Here is a 26,898-nt window from a genome sequence, read left to right on the forward strand (position 1 = left end):
TATTTCACAGGAGTGCAGAGACATGCAAATTATTAATTTACAGACCAAAAAAATGATCAGGAATGAGCCGAGTAAGAAATTCTACTCGGTTCATTTAAAAATATTAAGGAATGGGGCAGCTCACTTCAGCTTCAGTAGAAGCTGAACAACATCACAACCATGTTAAAAGAAGAGGTTGTAATCAAATGACAGAAACATGAAATCTGGTATTTCCTATTACACTTTCTCCAGTTTTAGAGTATTCTACTAATTTGTGCAAGCTACTGCATAGTCTGCTTTAACACAAATAGGAACGAGGGCTATCTTGGCCTTACAGGATACACACAGGTTTGAGGTTAAGGTTCCTGCTTTATTACTTTTTCTGTGTGGTCCTACACGGGTCCTTTAGCATCTCGGTTTCAGCTCCTTTATTTGTGCAAGGTAGTTAATAGCATGTTATTACAGCATAGAGGTGCTGTGTGAGTAACTGTTAAAAAAGCAAGCCATTCAGCCACTACAGTAATGGAAACTAATAATGTACATTAGAGACAGAAGCATAGTTCTCTTAGACTCTTTATGGAATCAGTCTCTCAAGAAAAAGATTCTTACAGCGTCTTGAAATTCGACAGTCTCTGAAGTCTCTAGAGTCTCTATTAATTAAGCTATTAATGTGTTCTTTCTCTGCTCCGCTACAGAGGAAAATAATCAGGCTTTAGGAACTTCCTGTGAATAACAGCAATTTTTCTTTTTAAACCTCCATTATTATTTTGTCTCTCAGCATTCTGGAACCACTCGTTTCTTTTTTCCTTCTTTTCTACCTTTGCCCATATATCGCCCAAGATTAGCAGAAATTATTCATGTCCTTTCTTTATTGATGAGATAGATAAACTTTAGAAATTATCTAGCTTGAATGCCACATTTTAATATTTTTTTTCAGAGACTCTATCACTTAAATCAAGTCTGTCTTCCATTCTTTTCATGCAGATATCCCTAAACACAGTACTAATTCCTGAAAAAGACACTATTCTGTGGCACATGACGTGTGAAGTTAAATGAACGAAGTTATGATTAAAAATCATTTATTCTGGAGAAAAGAAGGTTCCAAGGAGACCTTATAGCGTCCTTGCACTATCTGAAGGAGCTGCAAGAAAGCTGGGGAGGGACTGTTCACAAAAGCTTGCAGTGATAGGACTAGGGGCAATGGGTATAAACTGGAAAGGGGCAGACTTAAGAGTAGATAGGAGGAATTTTTTCACTATGGGAGTGGTGACCTGGAGTGATGAGAGGGGTTGGAACTGGATGATCTTTAAGGTCCCTATTCTACGATTCCATGATCACCCGGAACTCTAACATACCTCCAAAACTGCAGTGAGCATGCAATTAATCCATATTATAGCAAAGGGGGTTATAATTAAAAAAAAAAAAAAGTTACTGACTAAATGGTATCCGCCTTAGCAAAACACATCTATCTACCAATTGTCAGAAAAGAGGAGAGAAGAACTGGTGGAAAGGTGGACTTTTTGTTTCTAGCCACCCCAGTTTAAATGAAAAGTGTGGCATGCAACACATTCCCCAAGAGCATCATCAGTAAAGCACACAGACATGTCAGGAGTATTTTTTGAGAGAACAGCACATAAAATCAGACAAGCACAAAGTAAAGGGTAATGAGAAATTGACCATTGTTCTGAAGCATCTGCTTGGGAACTATATAAATCCTCTTCATCGATCCATGTATTACAATGACAATTCCTACTCAAAAATTCAAGTTATTGATAGTATCACATAACTTCTTTAAGCTTGTTGTATATTTTCTCTAAACAAGATCTGAAAGTTTTTTTCATTAACTGACAAGAGGAATCATCTTGCAGGGGACTAGATATTTTATGTCTAATATTTGCTTTTTGTCGTTTTGATTCTCGTGCTTTTCTTTACTCACATATATTATTACCTTCAGTATTAGTGCAAGAGAACAAAAAGTGGTACTCTGGTTCCCTGACAAGACAGAATAACACTTTCTGATAGAGCTGGACCCATTTAGGCTACATGTAAATAGTCCCAGGGATTTATGCAAGCTCAACATCCTACTTCCATCATCTTTCCTCATACACTGGTTTTCATGGAAAGGCATTCCAGACTCACAAGGGGAAGGAAACCACTAAAGATTTTGGACTTGTACCAAAAGAAAAGCAGGTCTCAGGAGGTCTCCTCCAAACATATTTTTTCATAGAACGGTTTGGGTTAGAAGGGACCATAAAGATCATCTAGCTCCAACCCTCCTGCCATGGGCAGGGACACGTCCCACGGGATCAGGCTGCTCAAGGGCCATCCAACCTGCCCTTGAACACCTCCAGGGATGGGGCAGCCACAATGCCACATGAGAATGTCCTGGTATCATGGTTCTGTGATATCCATTGCCTGCTAGACAGCAGCGCAGTGTGGATTCTCATTCCCAGCTCAGTCGGTATTGCCCACACAACGTGTATCACACCAAAGGTCTCACTGGCAATCAAACTGAGGTTTCAACCTGTCACTTCAAGAAAATCTTGAGTTATATAGCTCATATATAGATCATATAGCTCTTTATTAGAATCAATACCAACATCATTGGGATTGTTGTAGTTCTCTCCTTAATACATGTACAAATTAGTGGTGATGGGGAAATCCCTCTCTTCTGGAAAAGTGTTACTGTGAAATTCTACCACATTAGAAGAAAATTAATTCCCTACCCAATGCTGTTTCTCTGAAATTGGCCAGTAAGGATGCTTCTTTTTTTTTTTAAAGAAAAGAAGATGCCTTCACCTTTTCTTCCTTCCATTCACAACAGGCAAAGGAGCTGTATAAATATCATCAAATCAAAGAGATGAAATACTGCAACATCAGAAAGAAATACTGTAAGATGTTTGATTGTCTTTCACCTCTGGGTGAAAGGCAATCTGAAATATGAAATCCTATTCATGGCATAGTGAGATGATCAGACATTTATTATTGCTCAGATCACATGACTCTGATGATGATTCCTTTCACAACAAGAAAAAAATAAAGTTGCTTGTGTTGTAGATAAAAGCAGTGAAAAAAATAACCTGAGAAGACTTACAGGTTTTCTCATAGTTATCTCACCAGAATAAAGGGCTTGAGAGCTGCATAAACTGGACCATTAATCCTGTTTAGAAAGACTGAACGTCAGGGTGCTCCAAATGCCCATGTTTGCAGAACTTTTCTCAAAATTCTGTTAATTTCTTTGTCATTGTCTCCATACATGCACCCTGTCTCATATTCATAATACATTTGTTAGAAAGATACTCTGCATTTGTATTCCCATTTATACAGCCTTCTGCTCTGTTACTCATCTCAGAAATCACTACATTCCCAATCTGATTTGGGGTTTACTGCATACACACTAAAAAAAATTATACTTGGACTCAGATTGCAACACAGTGATTTGATTGTAAGTGACACCTTATGTTTTCACTGCTCATTCACTTTCAACTCTTGTACATTATTTGAATTCTCACCAGCTGACTGGTACAATTTTGAACATTTTAAGCTTACACTGCACTATAGAACTGTAAAGCCATTGGGTACAGGCTTGAAAGTTACAATGATGTATGAGACTGCCAACGTAATGGCAATAGCCTGCAAGTTTGAAGCTTATTCTCTCTGTTTGTGTCCTCAGAGAAAATCACTGTAGTGCTGAGGGCCATATTTCGTGGGTTTAAGTGTTAATTAAGTGGTGTACAGGTCTCACTCTGGTTCCCCGCACAAGGGAATCTTTTACCCTTTGAGCTAGGTAAGCTATTCACAGCAGAAATGTTTTTCCCCCTCCCTTTTTATCCAGCTGTACCCCTTTTCCATCATTAGCCCCCCACAACTTCCAGAAACTTGTTGGAATGTTTCACACAAAGCATCAAGTGGGACAAGAGGGAATGGCCTCAAGCTCCGCCAAGGGAGGTTTAGGCTGGACATTAGGAAAAAATTTTCACAGAAAGGGTCATTGGGCACTGGCAGAGGCTGCCCAGGGAGGGGGTTGAGTCACCTTCCCTGGAGGGGTTTAAGGGACGGGTGGACGAGGTGCTGAGGGACATGGTTTAGTGTTTGATAGGAACGGTTGGACTCGATGATCCGGTGGGTATTTTCCAACCTGGTTATTCTATGATTCTATGATTCTAAGCACCATGAATACAAATGACATTCTGTAAGTGCTTCCAACTATTCATAATTTGAATTTCAGCTTTCCAAGAGAAATATTTAGGTTCCTCAGACAAATATAAAAATAATCGCTCCTCACTTCCCTGGCCAGGTGTTAGTTTAGATCAGGATGAGCTGTGCTCCACCTGAGTCTCTGTCTCCATCGATATTTTTGTGCTTCACTTTCCACCCAAGAGCCGTCCAAACAAATGGCAAAGCAGAAAGGCAAATCAGCCCTTCTCAGCCCCCAGCACCCACCCCTGGTGCTGCAGGCTCCGCCTGGGACTGAGGTTCATTAACCCTTTGCTCAGCAGCGCGTTCCCTGCTCATAGAAATCTCGACAGCCGCGTTTCACACTGTGTGGAGCCCTAACCCTTCCTGTGCTGTCTTAGGCTGTAGGATAACAAAAGGGTTGCTTACTTCCCACCCACCATCTGTGGGGCTTGGTCTGCTCCCTGAAATGCTTCTTTATCCTGCTGGTCTCTAGTTGCATATGAAAAGAAACAAAATCGAGATAAGGAAGCATTTAAGCCAAACCTGCAGCACAACTTGTGTCTTCCCAACACCTTTTCTCACTCCCTGTAAACCTGCTCATTCTGAAGTTCTCAGAGTTTTACCTGCAGGGACTTCCTACAAGCCTCCTCTCCATGAGAACTACAGCTCCAATAACTCCTTGTTGGAAACAAAAACGCCCTCAGGCCATTAAGTTGGTGAAGGGGCTGGAGAACAGGCCTTGTGAGGAGCGGCTGAGAGAGCTAGGGGTGTTTAGCCTGGAGAAGAGGAGGCTGAGGGGAGACCTCATTGCTCTCTACAACTACCTGAAAGGAGGTTGTGGAGAGGAGGGAGCTGGGCTCTTCTCCCAAGTGACAGGGGACAGGACGAGAGGGAATGGCCTCAAGCTCCGCCAGGGGAGGGTCAGGCTGGACATCAGGAAAAAAATTTCACAGAAAGAGTCATTGGGCACTGGCAGAGGCTGCCCAGGGAGGTGGTTGAGTCACCTTCCCTGGAGGTTTTTAAGGGACGGGTGGACAAGGTGCTGAGGGACATGGTTTAGTGTTTGATGGGAATGGTTGGACTCGGTGATCCCATGGGTCTCTTCCAACCTGGTGATTCTATGATTCCAAGTTTCTTGATCCCCATGAAAGGACCACTTGCAGCAATAATACGTGTATTCCTAATAGAAATAATTTCCCCGTGACTGTCAGCACGGGTATTTGTTTCCACAAAATATTCCACAAAGCACACTGAAAATATTACTGAAATAAAATGCTGCAGCCACTGCTAGATTTTAAGAAGAAGCAATGGATTTCAGTTTGCAAGTGAGTTGTGTGTACATTGGTACTTATAATCAGGCTTGAATGATGTAGGAGGAACCCAAGAATGTGCAGCAGTGGAGACACAGTTTTCAATGGGAAATGTAAGTTCCTTTAAACAACAACAACAAAAACAAAAAACCAAAAAACCCACCCCAACTTAACTTACCTGAATTCTAATTATATTATTTCCTATGTGGAGAACAGGGATTTTATTTGTGTACTCTCTTCCACGATGTAAACATTTGGTGTGGCATTTCTTGGGGCTGAATCCAGCCCCCTTTGTTATACAAAGCTAGCTAGCAGGCATGGATTTCAGTTGGAATTATTAGAATTTCATTTGGGATTATTAGAATTCATACATGAGAAATAAAAATTAAAATTAGACTAAATAATTCTGAAAATTAGGAAAATATACCTGGTATTAACTTATTTTTTTAAAAAAGTCTTTCTTTTTTTCTTTCTATTTCTAACTAGAAGTTGGTTTGTGATGACAAAACTCTTCATTCTGTGTTCATTTGACTGTAGTGGCAACATAAGGGGCAGTGAATTCTCAAAATTAATAGATTCTGTTTGTGCCACATTAGGGCTGCAAACCCACCCCCCCTCTAATTCTTTCATGCATCTTTAAGTGACAAATTATATTCAGGAACAGAAATTGTGGAAGAACTTGAAGAGCTGTTATTAAGGCAATCACAAGTTCATAACAGAATACTTTTCTTCCCTATCTAATATTAGCACACTGCCTGAAAGAAAAGGGCTCTTAATAGAGGCTGAGTCAAAAACCTCTCAAACAAGCTGCTGCATGGACAAGATCAGACACAATGCTAGAATTAATTAATTAATTAATTAACTAAACAAGCCAGAAGCATTCGTGACTGTGGGACAGAAAGAAGAGGGTAATGTCTGCTGCTCTGGTCAGATATTAGCTTGGTTCTATGCAATCATGGGCTGAAAACTTCCTGTTTGTTTTGTAACTTATAGTAAAGACCCAGCAGCCATTCTGACAGTCTAACTAAAGCCCCGTTATCAGTAACTGCTACTTTTAGCTAAGGAAGAAATATTATATGCAATAAAATAAATGGCTGCTGTTTCATGTGAAATAAGAAGGTTGGAAAATATCCATTAAAACCCTACAGCATTTGATGATTCATACTTGACCTTTTTCTGCAAGGATTAATTGTGTCTCCTGCTCTGTGTCGCAATGACATTTTACCTAACAATACCCTGCCTTTATTTGGTATAACAGGTTATACTCGGTGGTACAGCTTGAAACAGCTAAAACCTGAAACTGCAGAAATTGAAAGGAAGCTGGTGCTGACTGGAAGACTGTAAAAGCTGTCTCAGTACAAAGACTATAAAGCTACATCTGCCCCTCTGCAGATGACAAGCTCTTGGTTACCTTCACCACTCTGCCGTGGAACTTTTCTGGCAGGAAGCTGGGATAACCTCCTGCCACGGGTAACCTACAAAATAACCATATGCCTTACAGCTGAAACAAGACCCCTGGGTTGTATGAAGGAGGGAGGTCTGAAATAATATTGCTGAAATAATCTGTTACTTACCTCTAATCAGCTGTCTGCTTGCCTGCACCTTGCGGCTGAGACGTTGGACCAGGGCGCTGAATTCAGCTCTGCATTCTACTTGTGCAGTCTTTTTGACTATGAAAACTATTCTCTCCTTGTCCCTAAGTTTAAATCATGACATACGTTTTCCATTAGATATAAGAAATGTGTTCCTCAAGAGTGTCTAAGGAGACGGAGGTATTCCCTGGCGTGTAGACCTCATACCACCTGCATGTGAATACAGGTGTACCAGTGTGTTAGAAAACAAGCCCAAAAGTGATCACAGGTGTGGCTGGAACATCTTTTATTTTCATATTAAATGTTAAAACTCCCGGCTTGTGAAATCTGGCAGAATGAACTGTGCTGATGCTGCCATCAGTGAAAGTTCCATTAACCAAGACAGAGATAATAATAAGAGCCCCTCTGCCTGCCCTTCCCCTATATATAAGACCCATTTTATATTTCAGAAACCAAGCTGCAATGAAGAGCAGGGAATTGACTGTTTTACTGTTAAAAAAAAAAAAATAATGTGTAGGTAAACCATCCAGGTTGGACTTAGACTACATACAGCCCCAAGTAAGATACAAGATGATTCCAGACCCATCTGTCCTTTTAGCGTCAATGATCTATGCTACCTGCCTTCTGTCTTACTGGATGTTTATTCCCAGCTTCACAAATCAGACCTTTTCCACACCAGCAAAGAAACAAACTGTGTGTTCCTAAGCACCACGGAGTGTTCCCGGATGGAGATATCGACCACAGAATAGCCAGGCTATGTTCGCTTGATGAAGAGGAATTTGAGATGGCACTATTTGATTTTAAGTTGAAAGTGCTCAGAAAAAGAACTGTTCTGTTCCTCTTCTTGAGGAAGATCTTTCCTTGGATAAATGTGGCGTGATAGGAACTCCCTAGAGGAACATCTGCAAGGTTTTTATCTTGACAAGGCTTTGAGGAGACCGTAGTACTGCCCTCATACCATAAATGCTTTCTCCATTCACGTAATGAAACAGGTAACCTCTACTCATCCCTCCTGTCTGCCTGTCATCATCACACAGACTTCATTCATGCAAGCATCTGAAATAGTGGAAAGAGAAGAAAGGGAATTTTGTAAATTATTATGTATCCCCTCTGAATAGAGGGTTGAAATTTTCATTTTGTTCATTTCACTGGTTTAATTTTTGCAGCGTGGGAGGGGGTAGGAGGAGAAAAAGAGAAGGAATAGTTGTGTTGCAATGTTAATGAGCACATTTACAAGGCTCTGCCAGAAACTCTGTGCTTCAGCTTGCTTTCATTAGCCGTTTCGGAAGATGTCTTATTTGCAGTTGCACGAAAAGCATTGTCAGGGTTTTTATATTTTCTCATTTAGAATACTCTGACATTATTTGGAGAGGGACTGGTGCAGCGCATAAGCCAGTATCAGCATTGTATAATACAGCAGCTAGACTAATTTTGCAGTGTGATTACAAAAGCCATCACAGTGAATTACACAGCAAGTTAAATTGGTTTCCACCTTCTGCAAAGCCAGGATATTATCTAGCACAAATAGTGTACAAATGTAGAAATAATGCAAGTCCAACTTATGTGAACCATGGACTACAGAGACCTTCCACTGCTCTCTCCATCAATACTCTCTCTGCTGCTGCTGACACCTGCGGCATTCTGAAAACTAACTCAATTAATAGTGAATACTCCATTTTTTTTGCCCCATGCACTAAGCTTTAATTTACTAGGACATCCTGCCACTGCTAAGAACTTTCCAAATCTGAAAAATTATTTTGTAAGTAGTCTCTTTTCACTTCTCTTGATCAGAAATACCTGTGAGTGTGTGTGGCTACTAAATATTCTTTCTATTAACTAAAAAGCACCATCATTGGCTTTAGATTTTTCAGTGTAATTTAAAACACAGAAACAGTCCTTTGGTATAAATAACCCAGACTTTTCACTAGAAGTCTTCCTGTGATATGTTTTTGTATTGCTTCTAGTCATGATTTTTATGTTTTTTATGCAGCACTTGAACTCATTCAAGTAACAATACAGTCCTCTGGCTATATCGGAAGAGTGAGCCACTTGCATACAGTTGTTTGTTGGGGTTTTTTGTTGTTTGGTTTTGCTTGGACTTTTTTAAACACAAATAGGATGATAAAAGAGACCTTGCTGAACTTAACAATCCTGGCCTACCTGCTTGTTTCCAGTCAACTGAAAAAGAGCTCTGTGCTCTTAATGAACTTATTCCCTAACATTATGTTCACAGCATTGTAGCTCAGGATGGGTGAATTGGTGGAGAGAGGGGTGGGGGAAAGGAGAGAAACCGTCAAATAGTTCAATTAAGGCTGAAATTATATCCCAAGAAAATCAGAAACAGAAACAGACTACCTGCCAAGGCTTCCTACAGCTTGACAGGCCTTGGAGAGGCTTTCTAAGCCTCTTTATCCATTTCTAGAACTCAATGACCATGCATGCTGTTAAAAAAAACCCCACCACATGTGTACATATGTACCTGCAACCGCATGGATATAGTGCAGTTGACATATTTTTCACTGCATATTAAAATCAGCATATCCATCTCTAGCAGAGCTGTACAAATACAGTTATTTCAAACACACAATTCTGCAGACATCCTGTCTGTTCTCCAGATTGAGAACTGTTACTGCTGCGCTGCGACATAGTTGATGATATTTGGAGTTGCCATAGTGTTAAATGTTTCTCCTGTGATCAGCAACTGCTGATTTAAATGAAAATCTTCAGCCATTTTCTCTGCTGTGTATTTCACAGTCATTTTGAATTCATCATAGACAAAAAGGTAAAAATGATACTGGGTGAAAAATGCATTGTTTCTAAATGAGCTTTCCATGACTTGATCTCAAGGTCGTAGCTGCACATGAGTAGCACATGCGTTTGGTTACTGTTAAGGACAGAACATGCTGATGACCTTTAGTCATTAGAGTTACAATTAGCAAACATGTACACACAATCATTTCACAGTACTCGCATATTGAAACTACAGAGCAGAATTTTGTGTCTGGACAATGTCCAGGCCAAAAATTTAGAATTCAAGCTTTTTATGTGTGGGATGATTTATTTTAGCAGTTCTGACAAATGAGTATGATACACGGCAAGGTGAAGGCAAGCCAGAATCAATGGGACTCTAGGGGGCCTGGCACTTGTAAGAGTTTGAGAATTTAATTCTCAAATTTATCAGTATTAATAATTCTAATTTAATGCATTTTCCTTGTCACTTACAATGAGTCAATTGCTAATTAAATGTTGTTGAAAAAGATGAATTACCATTTTACATGCTTAAAAAGAACCTTGATAATATGTCTAAATCTAGATGTGAAATGTCGAACGATATGATTCTGATCCCCCTAAATACCATCATTACCCAAACCAATTTTATACCAAATTAATTTCATTGTTAAAAATAGAAACAAATGCTGGCAAACTACATGATCAACATTTAACCCTTTACCATGTACTGATATACATTTTATATTCAAATCACATGGAATTTGCAGAATGAATCATTTCTCTCTGGTGGGGTAGTGAGGACTTTGAGAAATAGCTATTGACCGATCACAAATTCATTAATTTTTCTCCCCTTTGCATTGTAAATACTCATGTTTAAAACCTGTATAAACACACAATTTACAGCTGTGCCTATCAGTGGTAGCTACCAGCTCTTTTTGACTGACAATGATGAGATTTCTGTCATGCTTTGCCTCTCCTACAGTCTCAGTGATGGGATTTTTTTCCTGGAAATCTTATTACTGTCTTGATCTCAGATGGAACTTTCAATCAAAAAGGCAATCAGAAGGTTATCCATTTGTGAGTTTTCCTACAAGAGAGCTTTGCAAAACTCTACAGTATATGCTATAACTCATAGTCAGAGCAGCTTGCCCTAAACGTTTATGTGCCTATAGACAATAATATGATCCATATCTTGCAGCACCTTCCTTTGCTCCCAGGAATGGGATGTGGACTAGAAATTGCCTCCGTGTAAGTTTCAAATCAGACTTTTCCACTTACACTACTATAAGATTCAGCATGGCAATTCAGAATCCTGGCACTTGGTTTAAGTGATTAGTTAGAACCTGTTTGGTTGTTATTACGTTGTTACGTATATATGTTTGATTTCATTGAAGTCTTGATGACTACTTCTTTTCCATCTTTAGATGACTCCACTCTGTATATAGTATTAAGAAAATTGCTACATAAAGTTATTCAGAGGCATCTCTTTTTCAATGCGGGGCAATTTAAATGAATTGGATTCTTCATTAATTTCAATAAAATCTTTATAGTACATGTATAGGTGGCGTTAGCATATTAGTTGTCTGGAAACTGCAGTCATTAAATGCAGCCATGGCACAGCTAAAGCACAGTAAATGTTTCCATTTTGAAATACAGGCAAAACTGGAGGTGATGTATGAAAAGGTTTTTGTTCACAGAACCAACATAACTGTGGAGCTTAAAGAGGGAGGATTGTTTTTAGTAGCTAAAGGGAGGATTTAGTTTTTACTTTAACTAAAAAAAGGGTAAGATTATTTTTCAGCATGGTGCGGTGAATTAGACACACGTAACTCCTGCGGTCAGAGGCTGCTGCAGAGCTAATTCTGCAAACGCTGTCAAAAACTGCTGCGAATATTATCCCTTTTTATTTTGACTGCATTCAACTAATAAATAAATGCTTTTGAAGGACTACGTTCCTCAACAAACGATGAAGTCGTTCAGGAAGATCTCTTTCTGCAGTGAACAGGTAAAACTGAAAGAAAAGCAATAACAAGAAAAGTATTTATAAAAATATATTTCACAAAGTAGGAAACAATACAGGAGTTTCTCTGAATACAATACATGGAGTAAATAAACAAACAATAATATAGCTTCAAAACAAAGTAGAAAATTAAAATGATTTGCATGTAATACGTAGTCTTATTATACAATTGCTACCTCTAAATGGCAAGTTTGCATTACAAACTGAGTATGCTTGCAGCTTCTAGTGTCGTTCTTTCTGTGTGCAAGAGCCCTGGTGCATCACTATGAATATTATAGAAAAGAAATGCTAATAACATAAGCAGTAAAATTATGTACACACTGGTTCCTGCTCTAATACAGTGGAGAACTATAAGCATGTTTTTTACTGTACTGTGGTATGTGTGGATTTCTAAAAGTCTAGAGTTTAAATATTCACATGAACCAGTTTACTTCCAGCTGTTTGTGCTTGTATTAAAAACACCAGGTACTAGATTTATGAAGAAGATATAAAACTGTCAAAAGTTTTCTCTGGGAAAGTTTTATTCCTGCCAGCATTCTCTTAAAATCCAGCTACTGCAAATGGATAGGCTACTGCTTTAACCTGCAATAGTTTGTCATTATTCTTTTCAAAATGTACATGTAATAAACATTCATTATATATAGAAAAAAAAGGTAATGGATATAATTTAGCTTTCTTCGTAATCTTACTCTATAGATTATCAGTCTTAATAAATAAAAGCAGTAATGGACATCAATAAAATATTTATTTCAAAGATTAAACAAATAAATTCGATCTTTAGCAATAAAATCAGCAATTCTTTCATATATGTAAGTCCATTCCATTTCACAGTTTTTTCTTCCCTTTCAGAAGACGAAGCACAGGACTGATCCTTCTTCTAGAAAAAAGATCCTTTTGTCAAGCAAGGGTCTGCAGCCCTGCCTCTGAATCTTTGCACATTAGTAGAATTTATTACCCAACACTGGAATGGATTAAGAACATGTGAATATTTTAAGGCTTGACACAATATTTAAAGATGATATTCAGTCTGTGGTTACGTGGCCAACAATTACGGTATGTACAATGTATGGTCACTGCACAGTAGAAGCCAGTAGGAATTTACAATGCTATTCCTATTCAGCATTGCTAAGAAGACCAAGATATTGCTTTTAACATTTCTGTGGCGGGATCTTTGTTGGCAATGCAGAAACAAACTGTTAGCTTTACCCATACTGGCAGGAGCTACTGTTCAACAGCAAAATCCCTGCAAGTCCGTTTTCTAAGAAAGCACCAAATTCTTTTTATTCTTTTCAATTCACTGAAGATAATCAAAGATCCAAATCTCCATCTTCAGAGTGCTCAAGTGAATATCAAATATCCAAAGACTTCTAGACACTCCACATACTTTACTTCACACTCCACAAGACTTAACCTCCTAACATATACTTTTTTTTTTTTGGTTCAACATTACAATGTAGTTGATTTTATAGATGACTGGCGCTAAACTTGCCTCTAAAACAAAAAGCCACATTAGTTTTAACTAACAGCAGTGGCCCTAGAATATTACATGATCATTAAGTCAACAGTGAAGAAGCTTGTAATCCACTGTCAAGTTTCTTTGTCACTTTCTCCAACTGAGTAAAGTTCTCCAAGTCTTTTAAAGCGAGGACCCCATTCACTGAGGTAGTCAAAATTCTGATCTGAGTCTGATGTAGAGGACTCCAATGAGCTAAGGGAACCAGCTGCTGACCCTCTTCCTTCATAGCCATAAATCTGGATAGAGTCATATGGTGGAGCCGTGGGATCATTATCAGCTTCATGAAGCCTTACATTAATAAATTCATCAACATCAACACCATTAGGAACAGGTGCAAGACCTTGCCTGGGCATAAATTGAAGATCAGGCTTAATATCCTTGCGAGGCAAAAATCCGTTAATTCCATCTGGGTTTTGCAAAGTCGCAATGTCAAAAGCTTCTGTATCTTCTTCTCCGCCTCCTTCATCATCATAGCGAATAATATTTTCCCTCACATCTTCATCATCTTTAATGATTAGCGGCTCATTCTTATGTCTTCTTAGGGTTACAAACAGCACCACAATGACTGCAAAGAAAGCATCACAGGCTGATTAGGTTAAGTTTCCAATCAAAGCATTACATGTTAAGCACAGTTGTGGAAGGTGATAGGTTGCTTGATGTGAAAATGAGAGTAATAAGGGTAGTGAAAAGCTAACACATCTGTAACTTCCACACCATTAAAGTGATGAAAATTTGGTCAGAAGCTCTGGTTAGTCTTCTATTACCAGCTCATATCTACATCTGAAGCTCAGTTTTATATAAGCAATATGGTTTTGTATACTTCTATTTTAGAGACTCAAATTTAGGCAACCTTTGCTTTTGGAAAAGTTATAAAGCAAGTGCAGTCACAAACCTAGTACAGTCAAGGTATCACCATTCACTGAACATTAGTCTGTAATGATCTACATCGTGGATGGAGTTTTCCCAAGTTAGAGGCTTTTTTTTTCTGGAAACATAGCCTTGATGACAGAAGGAAATCAATATATTTTTCTCTTTACGTGTTGCAAAAGACTCACACTATATAATTTAATAGACAATAAGACAGTAAGGGAGAAAGAAAGAGCTTAGATAGATCAGTTTTAGAATCATGGACAGATGCAGAAAAAGCTCTAAATTGGTTACACTTGTTTTTGTGGCTTAATGCTGAGATCTCAGTTACATCTCAGATGTAAATCTCAGTTACAAAGTGAAGCTTCAAGGCACAGAAATAGGCCTCTTCCTTCACTGTTCTCTCCCTCACTTGCTTGATGTTGTATACAAACTTTGTATATTTTATTAAAATACACAATGTATTGTGTATCTTATCTTGTGAAGCTGTATTGTCTCATGTGCCATTACAATCCAGGATAAACTCATACAAGTCTTTGAAGATACAGCAAACACATTTTCCATGCTGTGTTTCCATCCTATGTGTTCCATCGTGTTTTCCATGCTGTGTTCACCTTGCTACTTAACATATCCAACTGGATTTTTGTGTTCACATCCCATAACTGTTTATTATGGACCATGTGTGTAAGACCACTTCAGATTGGGACTTTGCTTTACACGCTTTTGTTCAGTCCTTAGTACAGTCAGGATGCAGTTCTGATGGGTCTCTTGTTACAGCTGCACATTACATTCTATTAGGTTCTTCTACGTGACTTCTTGTCTTGCTTACAGCCACCCAGGAACCAGATAAATGTGGAATGCCAGGCTATGAAACAAATACATACCTAGCAGCAAAATGATGCACGCTAATATTGCAATGAGGGCCCCCATGCTGAGTCCAATGGGAAGTACGTAGGCTTCAACGTTGCAGGACTGGACGATGCCTTCACTGCTGCAACCGCAGACTCGAATAGTGAGAGTGCTGGTGCTGCTCATGGGAGGATTCCCACTATCACTGATTACAATTGGCAGTAGATATACTTCTTGCTTCTGACGACTGAATCCACTATGTTTTGCCAATATGCTGAGAGTATTATCTGAAAAGGGGAAAAAAAAGCATTGTTTCACCACACAGAATAACTGCTAAACCCACAGCTTTTTCTTAATGGATTCAGAAAACTACACAAACACATATGCACTTTATTGTACTCATTATATCAGCAGCATAGTGACATAGAGATCTTCCCCTTTCTGTCTGGTTGTCCATACCCCCCAAATGAAAAACTGCAACAGATGCATTTTTTTGTGTCACATGGTACAATAGTAATGGCAAGTCCTCACTTTCTCCTCTGCATAAATCCCTACAGATGTCTCCCTGTCATAATTCATAGCTGTTTTTCAAGTCGCACAGTCATAAAAAGTCAACGAGTACAACAAAGAAAGAAATGAAATGTTAAAGTAACTCGAAATTAATAAAGAATATTCATCAATAAAAACAAACATTCCATGTGTTATAAGCGCAAATTGCACAATATTTTGCCCTGCTAAGAAATATTCTTCTTTTATACTAATGAGCAATAGAGAGGAAAAAAAAAAAAGCTGAATGTATTAAAAGCTGTAGGACTGATTTTCAGCAATCTAAACATTTATCGGGCTTCAATGAGGAAAATAGGAAAAGCAAACCAAACCATATTGTGTCTTCTATGAAGGCAGCCAGAGGAAATGAGGCTAGGACATTCTCACCTCTGCACAACATGCAATATTAATTCCACAAACATATATAGGCATCTGCCTAGAGGGCATCCTACCCGCATATAAAGTTACACAGTTAAACCTTTCATGGTCATTCAATTCTCAGTTCACCATCAAAATGACTACAAGTTGATTTTACTTAGGGTAATCATATTGATTCTATTGTGCATAGTTGTAAGAATTATAGATTCTAGCTATTTAACAACACACTACTATCAAATATCAATGATATTGTACGTGCCAGAATGCCCAGGTACAAACCATGATTAGTGAGCATGTCAAATACGCAAACCGCTTTGATTCATTCACAGACTTAAATATTCACTTTAGCTTGTAACTGCTTTATTTGGTGGAATAAATAAAAATTAATTCAGTATTATGAGTTACGTACTAACAGAGCACACATTGACTTGTACTGGTTTGGATTTTGTGTTCTTTCATCACAAATAACACCATAGGTTAACAGAAAGGTTCCGACGCACACAGAATAGGAATGTGCGTTATTGAGGAATACAATGACAATTTAAAAATAAAGCTGCACATCATATTCAAGAGGAGGCTGTAGCTCCTTTCATTAACCTCTCTTCCTCCATGCTACCAAAGTTAATATTCCTGAAGTATCATGAAAAAATTAAGCTTCCTGATCTTTATTCTATAAAATGGGCACATACAATCACTAAATGCCATTTCATGGAAGTAAAGAACTCACTGAGAGTTCTGTAGTAGGCATGAGGAAAAGATGTCTTGGAAGATGGGCGGTGTTCATAGGACAAATACAACAAAGACCTGATTCTTGAGCTTAAACCAAAAGGGTACCTGAAGCGCAACATGGGTATACACATAAATAAAGTAACTGTAAGAAAGCTTTGCATCTACTTTGATCTTGATACTCACTCAAGGTGAACCTTAACTTGAGGTACTCATTCGAGAACATGAAATGGTTTAGAAATATTTAATTTGTACTGTGATGACCAGGAACTTCTCTGACAGTCCATGGTATCTGTGCAGTGTATACGTCCCACCATAAATGACCTCTGTACATTTGAAATAGCTGACAGCTTACGAAGTTCAAAAGTCAGCGGAAGATGGAGAGAAGGAAGAAGGGGAAAACATTCATGATGTAATTACTGTAAAGGTATTTTTCACATCCAAATAAATAAGTTTAGAAGGCAGTATTTCATTCTTGAAGTCCTTCTTCACAAAGAGGCAGATTAATAAGGAAGAAAGGTAGTTACAGAATGTAATGATAAAGAGAACAAAACATTACTAAATTTTAACATGTCCTGAAACCTACATCAAGGTATCTATCAGCAGATAACTCCTATAGTTAATTCATTACTGCCATAAAATAAACGATTAAGAAAGATTATTTGATATTTAAGCCTGTGGCATAATTGTCTCGTACAAAAGAACAAAGGCTTGTTTTCACATTCAAAGACTAAGAAACTGAACTTCAAGTAGGCTCCTCCTGAAGTTCAGAGTCGTTGATCTTGCAGTCTTATTGTATCCCTTTCATGATGGAATCACCTACCAATCTCATTCACGCAGCCTAAAGAATACTTAATATAGTTTATTTTGCAGGGAATGCAAGCATTTCAGCATTTTTCCGTAGCATTTAGAGTATGTAGCACATGAAGGTCAACCTAAAAATTAACTGCTTTACAAAGCAGCATAAATATGGCCACTTCATAATGTCTTTGCAGAACAAAAAGGATTCTTAATGATTTTTCTTTCCTGAAATCCTGATATTTTTACCTATTCAAGTTGGAAACAGTCACATCAAAACTGATGGCACCCTGGAGCTAAACAAATACTCTAGTCCTTCCTTGTGCCCTTTTTAAAATTAAAGGAAGCATATGTGTTTACTGAAGATAAATTTCAGGTATAATCTCTTAAGAATTCTGACAACTCAAATAGGACCAAACTCCTAGAGGATACACAGTGCTACAGGTGCCACTATGATGCAGTGGAAAAGTCAAGTGTGTTTTAAGTTAACAATTAGCACACATTTAGAATTAAACAACCACCAGCTTCTTCCCCTTGGCTGAATGTGTCAGAACTTTAAACATGCATGCAAGTTAAGCCACTTCCAGTATTGTACTCGCTCTTTAGCTGAACTGCAAGGAATAAAGGGAAATGTTATGTTAGTAAAATAATATTGTAGCTACATTTTCCTGAATATCGGTGTGTACAGCTTTACCAAAGTAGGAGTGACCACCACACCTATCACAAGGTTTGGAAGGCACATATTTTTATTTGGTAGCATTCTTTTCAAATATTGAAAAATAAATTTATCTGTCCATTTGACTGTCTCCTGCAAAATTAAAAATATCCCAGCATGAGTTGCATCCTGAGTTCTTTTGCTCTAAACTCACAAAGGAGAAAAAAACTATGCGGGGCTCAATTTCTAGCTCTTTCTGTCTTTGAGACAAATCCCACTCAGAAGTGTCACATCTGTAGTCACTTGTTCAGAACTCTGGAGACACAGTTATATTACACAGTGAATTCTTGTGCTCTAAAAATTGGTACGAATACAGCCTATAAGTCTGGTAGAGTCCTTATCTGTCCAAGCTGGAGGAAAGGGTGGATACGCTGACCCCCAGCATCCCTGCCCTTTACAGATATGCAAAAGAGGTGAGGCATCTGCTTTAGGAAGAGATGAAACAAAGAAGCTGCTTTTGCTGGTGATGGCTTCAGATCTCTTCCATCTCTCTGACACATGCACTGTTCTGCCTGGTTCAGAAAATTCTAATAAGCCAGAAACAGAGACTAAAACAAAATAAAAATGGATGAGTACTATAAAAAGACAAATAGAAGAGGGCAGAAAAGGGAGAGGAAGGAAGAGGGATGGTGAAAGTAAATTGTCCATTTCTACCAATCACTGAAGCTATGCTGAGCATAAGAAACTACCTGGTGCCAGCAAGGGTTATCAATTCAAGCTCAAAAGAAATGAGATAAAGTAAAAGATATGTAAAATATTCGGGACATTTACTTGAGCTATTTAAGTGTAAAAGAGGTAATGGCTGAATAGTTAGCACTACTTAAGAACAGATGCAAGACAAAGAGAGAAGAGAATAACCTTTTCTTGTTTACAGAGGTGATTTTTTGTGTTAAAAACTGCTGGAAGGAAACTGGCAGTCAGATGCAGTCAATAGGAAGAGCAAAATGAAATGACTGAATTGTTTCGCCAATGGATGGCAAGTACTCGCTTCTGCATTGGAAATTTTGTTTAGCAACAAATTCTTTCCCCGCCTTTGCGAAGTCCTGAAATAAAGATACCTTGGTGTTGCTGGAGATGGGACTCTTGAGCAAAGAACAATGATTCTCTAACTGACGTTTTAACTGTTTGCTACAACTTGATAATAAATCCTAGCAGCTGATTAGCAATAAACTCAATTTATCTCATTTGCTTTCTCCTCTCTGTGGACATTCCCCTTACCCATAGCTGACAAACCAGCAGGAATCTCCTCCAGGAACAACCTCCAGCACTGATGCATGAATTATCTTGGCAGCAGGTGCTCTGCAGGAGAGGAGACAATCACTTCCCACTCATCTTTCCAATTAACCCACCGATCCTTCATTATAGCGCTGTTCAGATTATTTATTTATTCATGTTATTTTAGCAAAACAAAGAAAATTACAAGCAGAATAAAAGAACCCCTCTCAGTTAATAAAACTCTGAGGTTACCTGCCACAGGCTAAGAGAAAATTGGTCTTTAGCACCTTCCAGTACCTGAAGGGGCTACAAGAAAGCTGGGGAGGGGTTGTTTATAAAGGCTTGTAATGATAGGATGAGGGGCAATGGGTATAAACTGGAGGGGGGCAGATTTAGACTAGACATAAGGAGGAATTTCTTCGCTGTGAGAGTGATGAGGCACTGGCCCTGATTGCCCAGGGAAGCTGTGGCTGCCCCATCCCTGGAGGTGTTCCAGGCCAGGTTGGATGGGGCTTGGAGCCCTTGGTCCAGTGGGAGGTGTCCCTGCCCATGGCAGGGGGGTTGGAACTGGACTTTAAGGTCCCTTCCAACCCAAACTATTCTATGATTCTATATTCAGGAGGTCCTTTGACATTCTCAATCAAAACGAGCCTCCCTGAATTCCATACCCTTCTATGTGGGGAAGGGATTGAATAAGTTCATTGAAATGCCAGAGTCCTGTTAAATGCCATTTCACTGATGATGTACTAACTACATGGGATGGACCGGGAGCTATACTGTCCTGAAGGCTTGAGGAACAGTTAAAGATAAGCGATCTTAGTAACTGTCTTAACTAATGATGAATTTTTGTATCAGTGCAAGGTGCAGGAACACATAACTACGATTTATATCTGAGCTCATTTCTACCTTTTTCTAAACATAAAACCAAATCAGTCATTTAGATCACCCGATGACTCTCAGTTTCTATAGTTTACAAGCAGCTTGGTGAAACAACCCTGAAAGAGACTGTTATGGGAATATGTCCCTCACAGCTGGAAGAAATGATGACAATGCAGAAGGTCTTTACAAGATATCGAGTGTGATTTCTAGACAAAGGCGGTTTGAAATACCACAGCTGAGGACATGTTTACCACAGGGCCAAGTGCTTCTTGCAGATTCCCAGCTGTTCTCAAGACCCTTTGATCTCTTTTGAGGTTCTTGGATGAAAGATTTTGAGAAAAAGTACATTAAATAGTTTTAATACAAAGCTCGTTTCGAATTTGCTGGACATGAGTAACTTTAATGGCATCAACATCAATCTGTATGTGAAATTAGCAGGAAGGAGTCAACTTCTTATGTTCCATTTTTTACAAGAATGGATGTTGCAACTTTAAGTCAGACAACAAAATGAAAGAACAAATGTAAAACTAGCAACAGCCAGTTTACATCCAACTGTCATTTTCTCTGCATACATTATTGCAAGTCTTTAATTCCCTCACAGTCTCTAATATTTGGAGATCAGTGGACTTCCCTGCTGGGTAACCTTCCACCTACATAGCTCTTATTTCATCTTTCTTTTCCCATCACTTTTGTAATGTTCTTAGAAAGATCAAATCATTAATGTTAAGCACTTTGTGGTAGACATTGTTCTCTGTGCTGGATAGGTTACTTATGTGAAGAAAGAATTTTACTTGGAAACTTTACAGCTGGAAACAATAGAATGACAGAAATAACTGTTTCTTCATGTTTATTAAAGCTATCGGTTTGTGTACATTTTTTCAGTCTAAAACAAATTCTCTGTAATACATAGTCCTTTGACATAAGCAGAAGAGCAGCAAGAGTATCCTTACTGCAATACTCTGCTTTTTTTTGATAATGAAAAGACAAAGACAGCTCGTTCATTTCTTTTATCAGTTCATAAATGCTATCTATCCACACATAAAAACTTGAAATAACTGAGTAATGAAGTTATTATCATCAGGGTTTCAGTGGAAACTATGGAATGATAGGTAGAAAAAACAGAATGTATGACATTCACAGAAATGTTAGCAGTCATCTGCAAATGCACTGGAAAAGAACATTCAGAAGAATGTTAAGAGAGCACCTCAGCTCTTTGCATAACTATCAATTCATGCACATGCCTCCTGCCATTCTTACTCTTCAGTACTGGAGACCTCATAACATTAATCACAGGCTTTGCTAAAGATCTGTAGTAATACTGGCAGTTTTGCTTTTCTTCAACATTCAAACCTAGTGACTGAGAAATGGTTGAATATAGGGATGGGCCTTGTGCAGCCTGATCTAGTGGGAGGTGTCCCTGCCCATGGCAAGGGGGGAACTAGATAATCTTCAAGGTCCCTTCCAACCCAAACTATCCTATGATTCTACTCTTATGCATATTTTCTCAATAGTACACACCTTTGTGTGAAAGGATTTACAAATGACACATATTTAGATTGTTAGCATCACACTGCAGAAACAAAAGCAACAAATGCAGCCCCTACTATTCATAGTCCCACATGTGTTCTCTCTCTGTCAACTCAACTGGTTTGAAACCTTTTATTTTTGCAATTACAAAGGCAGTGGGAAAGAATACTTATGACCTGCTTTCTGGTCAAGCACAAGAACCAGAAGTGGCAACTCAAAGCATCCCCTCATGTTCACCTTGTAAAAGGATATTATTCAGAGACAGGCCCTGAGTTGAAAAAATTATTTGTATGATTACAATTACTTACAAATTAGAAGCATCACTTTCTTGCTTACAAAAGAATGCCATTCAAATGCTTGTTTACACCCTTGTTTATCTAAGAGAGTATATTTTTGTTTCTGCCTTAGGCTGTGACACTTTTTAAAGGAATACCTGATAAAAAGAGAAAAATTTTGTGTTTGCCAGTCATTAATAGGTAAAAAAAACCCCAAACCCACAACCTATTTGTTCATTAGCATTAGTGTCACAGTTTTGTTTCATTATTAAACTTCATATTTTCAATATGGATGTATCTATGCACACTAAATACTTTCTTTACTCATATAGAATCACTGAATCAATAATGTTGGAAAAGACCTCTGAAGTCATCCAGTTCAACCGTCAGCCCAACACCTTTGTGGCTACTAAACCATGTCCTAAAGTGCCAGGTCTGCATTTTTTTTGAACACCTCCAGGGATGGAGACTCCACCACTGCTGTGAGCAGCCTGTTCCAACGATTCTTCACTCTGTCAGTAAAAAAAATTTTTCCTAATATCCAATCTAAACCTCCCTGGTGCAACTTGAAGGCATTTCCTCTCATCCTTTCACTTGTTCCTTGGGAGAAGAGAACAACTTCCGCCTCACCACAACCTCGTTCAGGTAGTTGTAGAAAGCAGTGAGGTCTCCCCTCAGCCTCCTCTTCTCCAGACTAAACAATCCCAGTTCCCTCAGCCACTCCTCATGAGATTTGTGCTCCAGGCCCTTCCTAGCTCCATTCCCATTCTCTGGATGGGTTCCAGCCCCTCAAGGTCTTTATTGTAGTGAAGGACCCAAAACTGCACACAGTATTTGAGGTTCAGCCTCACCAGCGCCAAGCACAGGAGGACAATCCCTTCCCTACTCCTACTGGCCACACCATGGCTGATTCAGTCTAGGATGCCATTGGCCTTGGCCAACTGGGACACAGCTGGCTCATGTTAAGACAGCTGCTGACCAGCATCTCAATGTTATATATATTGTATGTATATTATAATATATTATTATATAAGCATATATGTTAATAGATGGATATGGATGTGGATGTGGATAGGCAGATAGAGATGACTGATAGACATAGATAGAGATAGAGATAGATACATGATGATGTCACATGCAATATTTTACACATATAATAGAACTTCCTTGATGACCATCTCAAACAAAATCCTGTTGAGCAGCAGTTGCTCTGTAGGAGAGGAGACAATCACTTCCCACTCATCTTTCCATCTAATCTGTATGGTAAAAGCATGAAAGTTCTATTCGAGTAGAAGGCTTATAAAATAATCTGAAGATAAAAAGAGGCCATTTTTATAGTATATGTTGGCTGATTTATGACAGCCAAACCATATGGGCACTGAAGCATACATAGGTATTTCAAACTGACCTGTTTTTCATGAAAGGCAAGATTTTGTGATGTCTTCAAAAAACCAGATTGATGACTGCTATCAAATTTGATAGCCGACATCAGGTTCAAAAGAAAAAAGTTTTTGTGCTATAAAAATTCAGCTGACTGATCAAACTGTCTCCCCTGCACCATGGTGAGACACATGCCACGCTGGCATATCTAATGGCAATTCACAGAAGGTTCCTGTGACACATTAGCAAACACCTGAACCAATTTTTATCTGAAGTCCCTTAAAACACCAGTAAGAACACAGGAAAATAAGTATTTCATGGGAGAAAATGTACTGCTGAGGAGAAGAATTGGAAAACATCACATATTTTCTATCTTTGATTATATTTTTCCTTTGCCAATTGGCCTAAATAATTACAGCTTATGCCAGAATTTAATTGCTGAATCAACTAATGAATCAAAAAGCTAAACACATTTCCAGGTCATGTATTCCTTTGCAGAAAGAAAATGTGCTGCTGGGAATTTTGAATCATGAGTGAAGCAACATTTAATCATGTACAAGAATACATCATTCTCCTATGTTAAAATTTCTTGGAAAGGGGAATAATCATATCAATATTATTGTAACGCAGACCTTACAGTAAATAAACTCTCGACAGAATAATAGCAATACAAAAAAACCAACAGACAAATTAACAGCAAAGAGATGGAATAAGCATTTCCTCCTACCTTTTTCCTTTGAAAAGTGTGAACTTTAGATAATAGTCTGTATAATATCTAGTTCTATTCCTTTGGAAAAGTCTGAACTTTAGATAATTGTCTCTTAAGTATTCTAAAACTTTCCTTTGACCTTTAGTCCAGCAGAGCTATAATCAAACACACCTATGTGGTCACTTGCAGTCTACAGCAACTCTTGTATTTTTGTACCGTCAGTTTTTAACCCTTTGAAGGAAGGCCAGAAAACCCCTGCTGAAAGAGTAATGATGTAAAAGCACACAGTAAGTCTGAAACAATACTGCTGTTATTGTTAACAATGTAGAGAAAGAATTAGGATGTAGCACCTCTCTCTCTTTTTAATTTACATGGACTTATGGCAAGTCAAACCAGGCAGCTTTTTGCTCTGGGTCTGTTTAAGCTACACAGTTAGTACAATTGTCTGAACCGTACCAAACACACCTGATTTTAACCTTACCCGCTGTGATCCTATGCCCATTTAGCTCTTCTGAATCCCCCTGTTCCAGCTATGATTGACGCTCCCATAATCTGAAGCAAATCCAGGCCAGTGAAGATGTAAGATATGCTAAAGCAGAGCTGGCTTTTGCCTCTCATTTTTCCCTCCTGCATTCAACAAGCCAGCCATAAACTTGTTTACTAATAATCACATTGCTTTGACATGCTTTACTTTATTCGGATCACATCACTACATGGCATGTGCATTGAATGTTACATCTGTAAAATGTAAGAATTAATGCAGGTTGCCAAGCTCTAGTTTAGAAAGAGAGATGAAATGGCTGTCAAATGTGCTTAGCATTAAAAATACATTATTAACACAGCAATTTGCATAGACTGATGGATCATTTTTGAAATCTACATATTCTAGTTAATTCTATTATCTTGTTATTTTAACCAGAAAGTTTCAGAAAGTCACACTGTGTTTTATAAGGTTTTGAAAAAATAATGGCTACATTTTGCATTTGAACAAAGAACTTTGCTTTGCTGTGCTTTCAGATTGCACCAAAATGCTGCAAAGATAAACAGAAAAGCCAAAATATCCCAAGGCTTTACCATCTGTATTTCTCTTTAGGGATAATGCATTCTTATTCTTATTTTTTCTATGAATGTGTATTTCCAAGAGCAGTCTGGGAGGCAGAACTAAGGAAAGATAGGTATCTAATGCCCTTAGGTCACTGTGAGATTTACAATTTTACATTACATTGATTTGGGATTCTCTTGTGTGTAAAGTTAAATCTCAAGCAGATTTAATGATATTTAAAGTATTTTTGGTAGTTGATGGAAGAGTTGTATGAATTCCATCCTATGTTCTTCACCTTCCTCACTCCATACATATCCCTCACTTGTTACTTCAGTGACCTATTACTGGAGCCTGGAATAATTCAGCCTTCATGTCTGTGAAGAAAATTAACGATGTTTGAAGTGAACCCTTCTAGTATGTAGAATCACAGAATCATAGAATGGTTTGGGTTGGAAGCGACCTCAAAGCTCATCCAGTCCCACCCCCTGCCATGGGCAGGGACACCTCCCACTGGATCAGGGGCTCCAAGCCCCATCCAACCTGGCCTTGAACCCCTCCAGGGATGGGGCAGCCACCCCTGCTCTGGGCAACCTGGGCCAGGGCCTCCCCACCCTCACAGCAAAACATTTCTTCTTAAGATCTCATCTCAATCTCCTCTCTTTTGTAAACTGTGAATACTATAGTAAGTAAAATAAAACTTAAGCGGGAACATCTTGGTTTTCAAATGTGATGTGTTCTTGCCATTTAAATGAGTTTCACACTAAGCAATTTAATATCCATTTCCCTGTACCATGATAATTGCTCTTTCCGTTCCAGTGCTGTTTGGAACACGTGTGTGCACAGTAAGAATTTAAACCAATTTACCAGCAGATCATATAACAGTCCCTTAAAACTAAATCTGGAATTGGACACATCAACCATACTGAAGTTCTGTTATAAAAGTTAGAGAGCCAAAATTCCAGTCGTACCAATGCATTTCTATTATACTATCACTCTTTTTATAACAATTACTTTGAAATACAGTGGCAGAAAGCAACCACCAGACTATAAAAAAAACAACCAGCTTTTATTGCAACGCTCCCTATTTGTACTGGCGCAGTAAAGGTCTTGTCAGCACTTCCATTCCAAAATGCCAGTTTTCAGGGGTTTGTAACTCTGACATAACAACTTACTATGGGAAGAAATTTTGAATGTGTACTCTTTGAAAAAAAGCACTGAAAGTTAAACACAACTGACATTGGCTGAGGCATTTTAAGTCAGAAAATAATAAAAAAAAATTGTCTTAACATTTTCTTGAGCTGGTGCCACTTAAGAAAAAAAAAAAAGTGTCTTTGATTTTTAAAACTGCCGGATCTGCAGTTCTTATATATGCAGAACTACCTTTAACTTTGGTGAGAATAATTTTTGTAAGAGAACTGAAAGGAGTGCCATCTTACACCCAAAGTACACACATAACATCTTATTACACGCACATCTCTCGGTGAGGAGGTGTTTCCTATGGTGAAGACTAATGGCCATTTGAAATGCAGGAACAGCAAAACGCATCCAGAGAAGGACTTCCAGTGAGTGGAAAAAAAACAATTACCTGTCTATTGAGTGGAATAGATTGTACAAAGTTTTCAAGTGAAACATTCCAGATAGTCTTAGGAAGATTTCTGCACACCAT

The 26,898-nt window shown here is 38.4% G+C and overlaps 1 protein-coding gene across 3 annotated transcripts in view; it reads right to left on the reverse strand.

Moving 5' to 3' along the window:
• Positions 1 to 11,561: 11,561 nt before the first annotated feature.
• Positions 11,562 to 26,898, reverse strand: part of CDH8 (cadherin 8) — a 166,232-nt gene continuing 150,895 nt past the window's right edge. For 2 of the 3 annotated variants that reach the window (XM_069868317.1, XM_069868318.1), the window contains 2 exons: positions 15,078 to 15,329; positions 12,653 to 13,891 (listed from right to left, as the gene is read on the reverse strand). In XM_069868317.1, the coding sequence (XP_069724418.1) occupies positions 13,398 to 13,891; positions 15,078 to 15,329 (746 nt within the window). In that variant the 3' untranslated portion in view covers positions 12,653 to 13,397. Of the gene's footprint in view, positions 11,802 to 12,652; positions 13,892 to 15,077; positions 15,330 to 26,898 lie in introns of those variants that run through there. The other variant, XM_069868319.1, reaches the window with a different exon arrangement.

Source organism: Phaenicophaeus curvirostris, chromosome 14 (assembly GCF_032191515.1).
Source record: "Phaenicophaeus curvirostris isolate KB17595 chromosome 14, BPBGC_Pcur_1.0, whole genome shotgun sequence".
NCBI classification, from domain to species: Eukaryota; Metazoa; Chordata; class Aves; order Cuculiformes; family Cuculidae; genus Phaenicophaeus; species Phaenicophaeus curvirostris.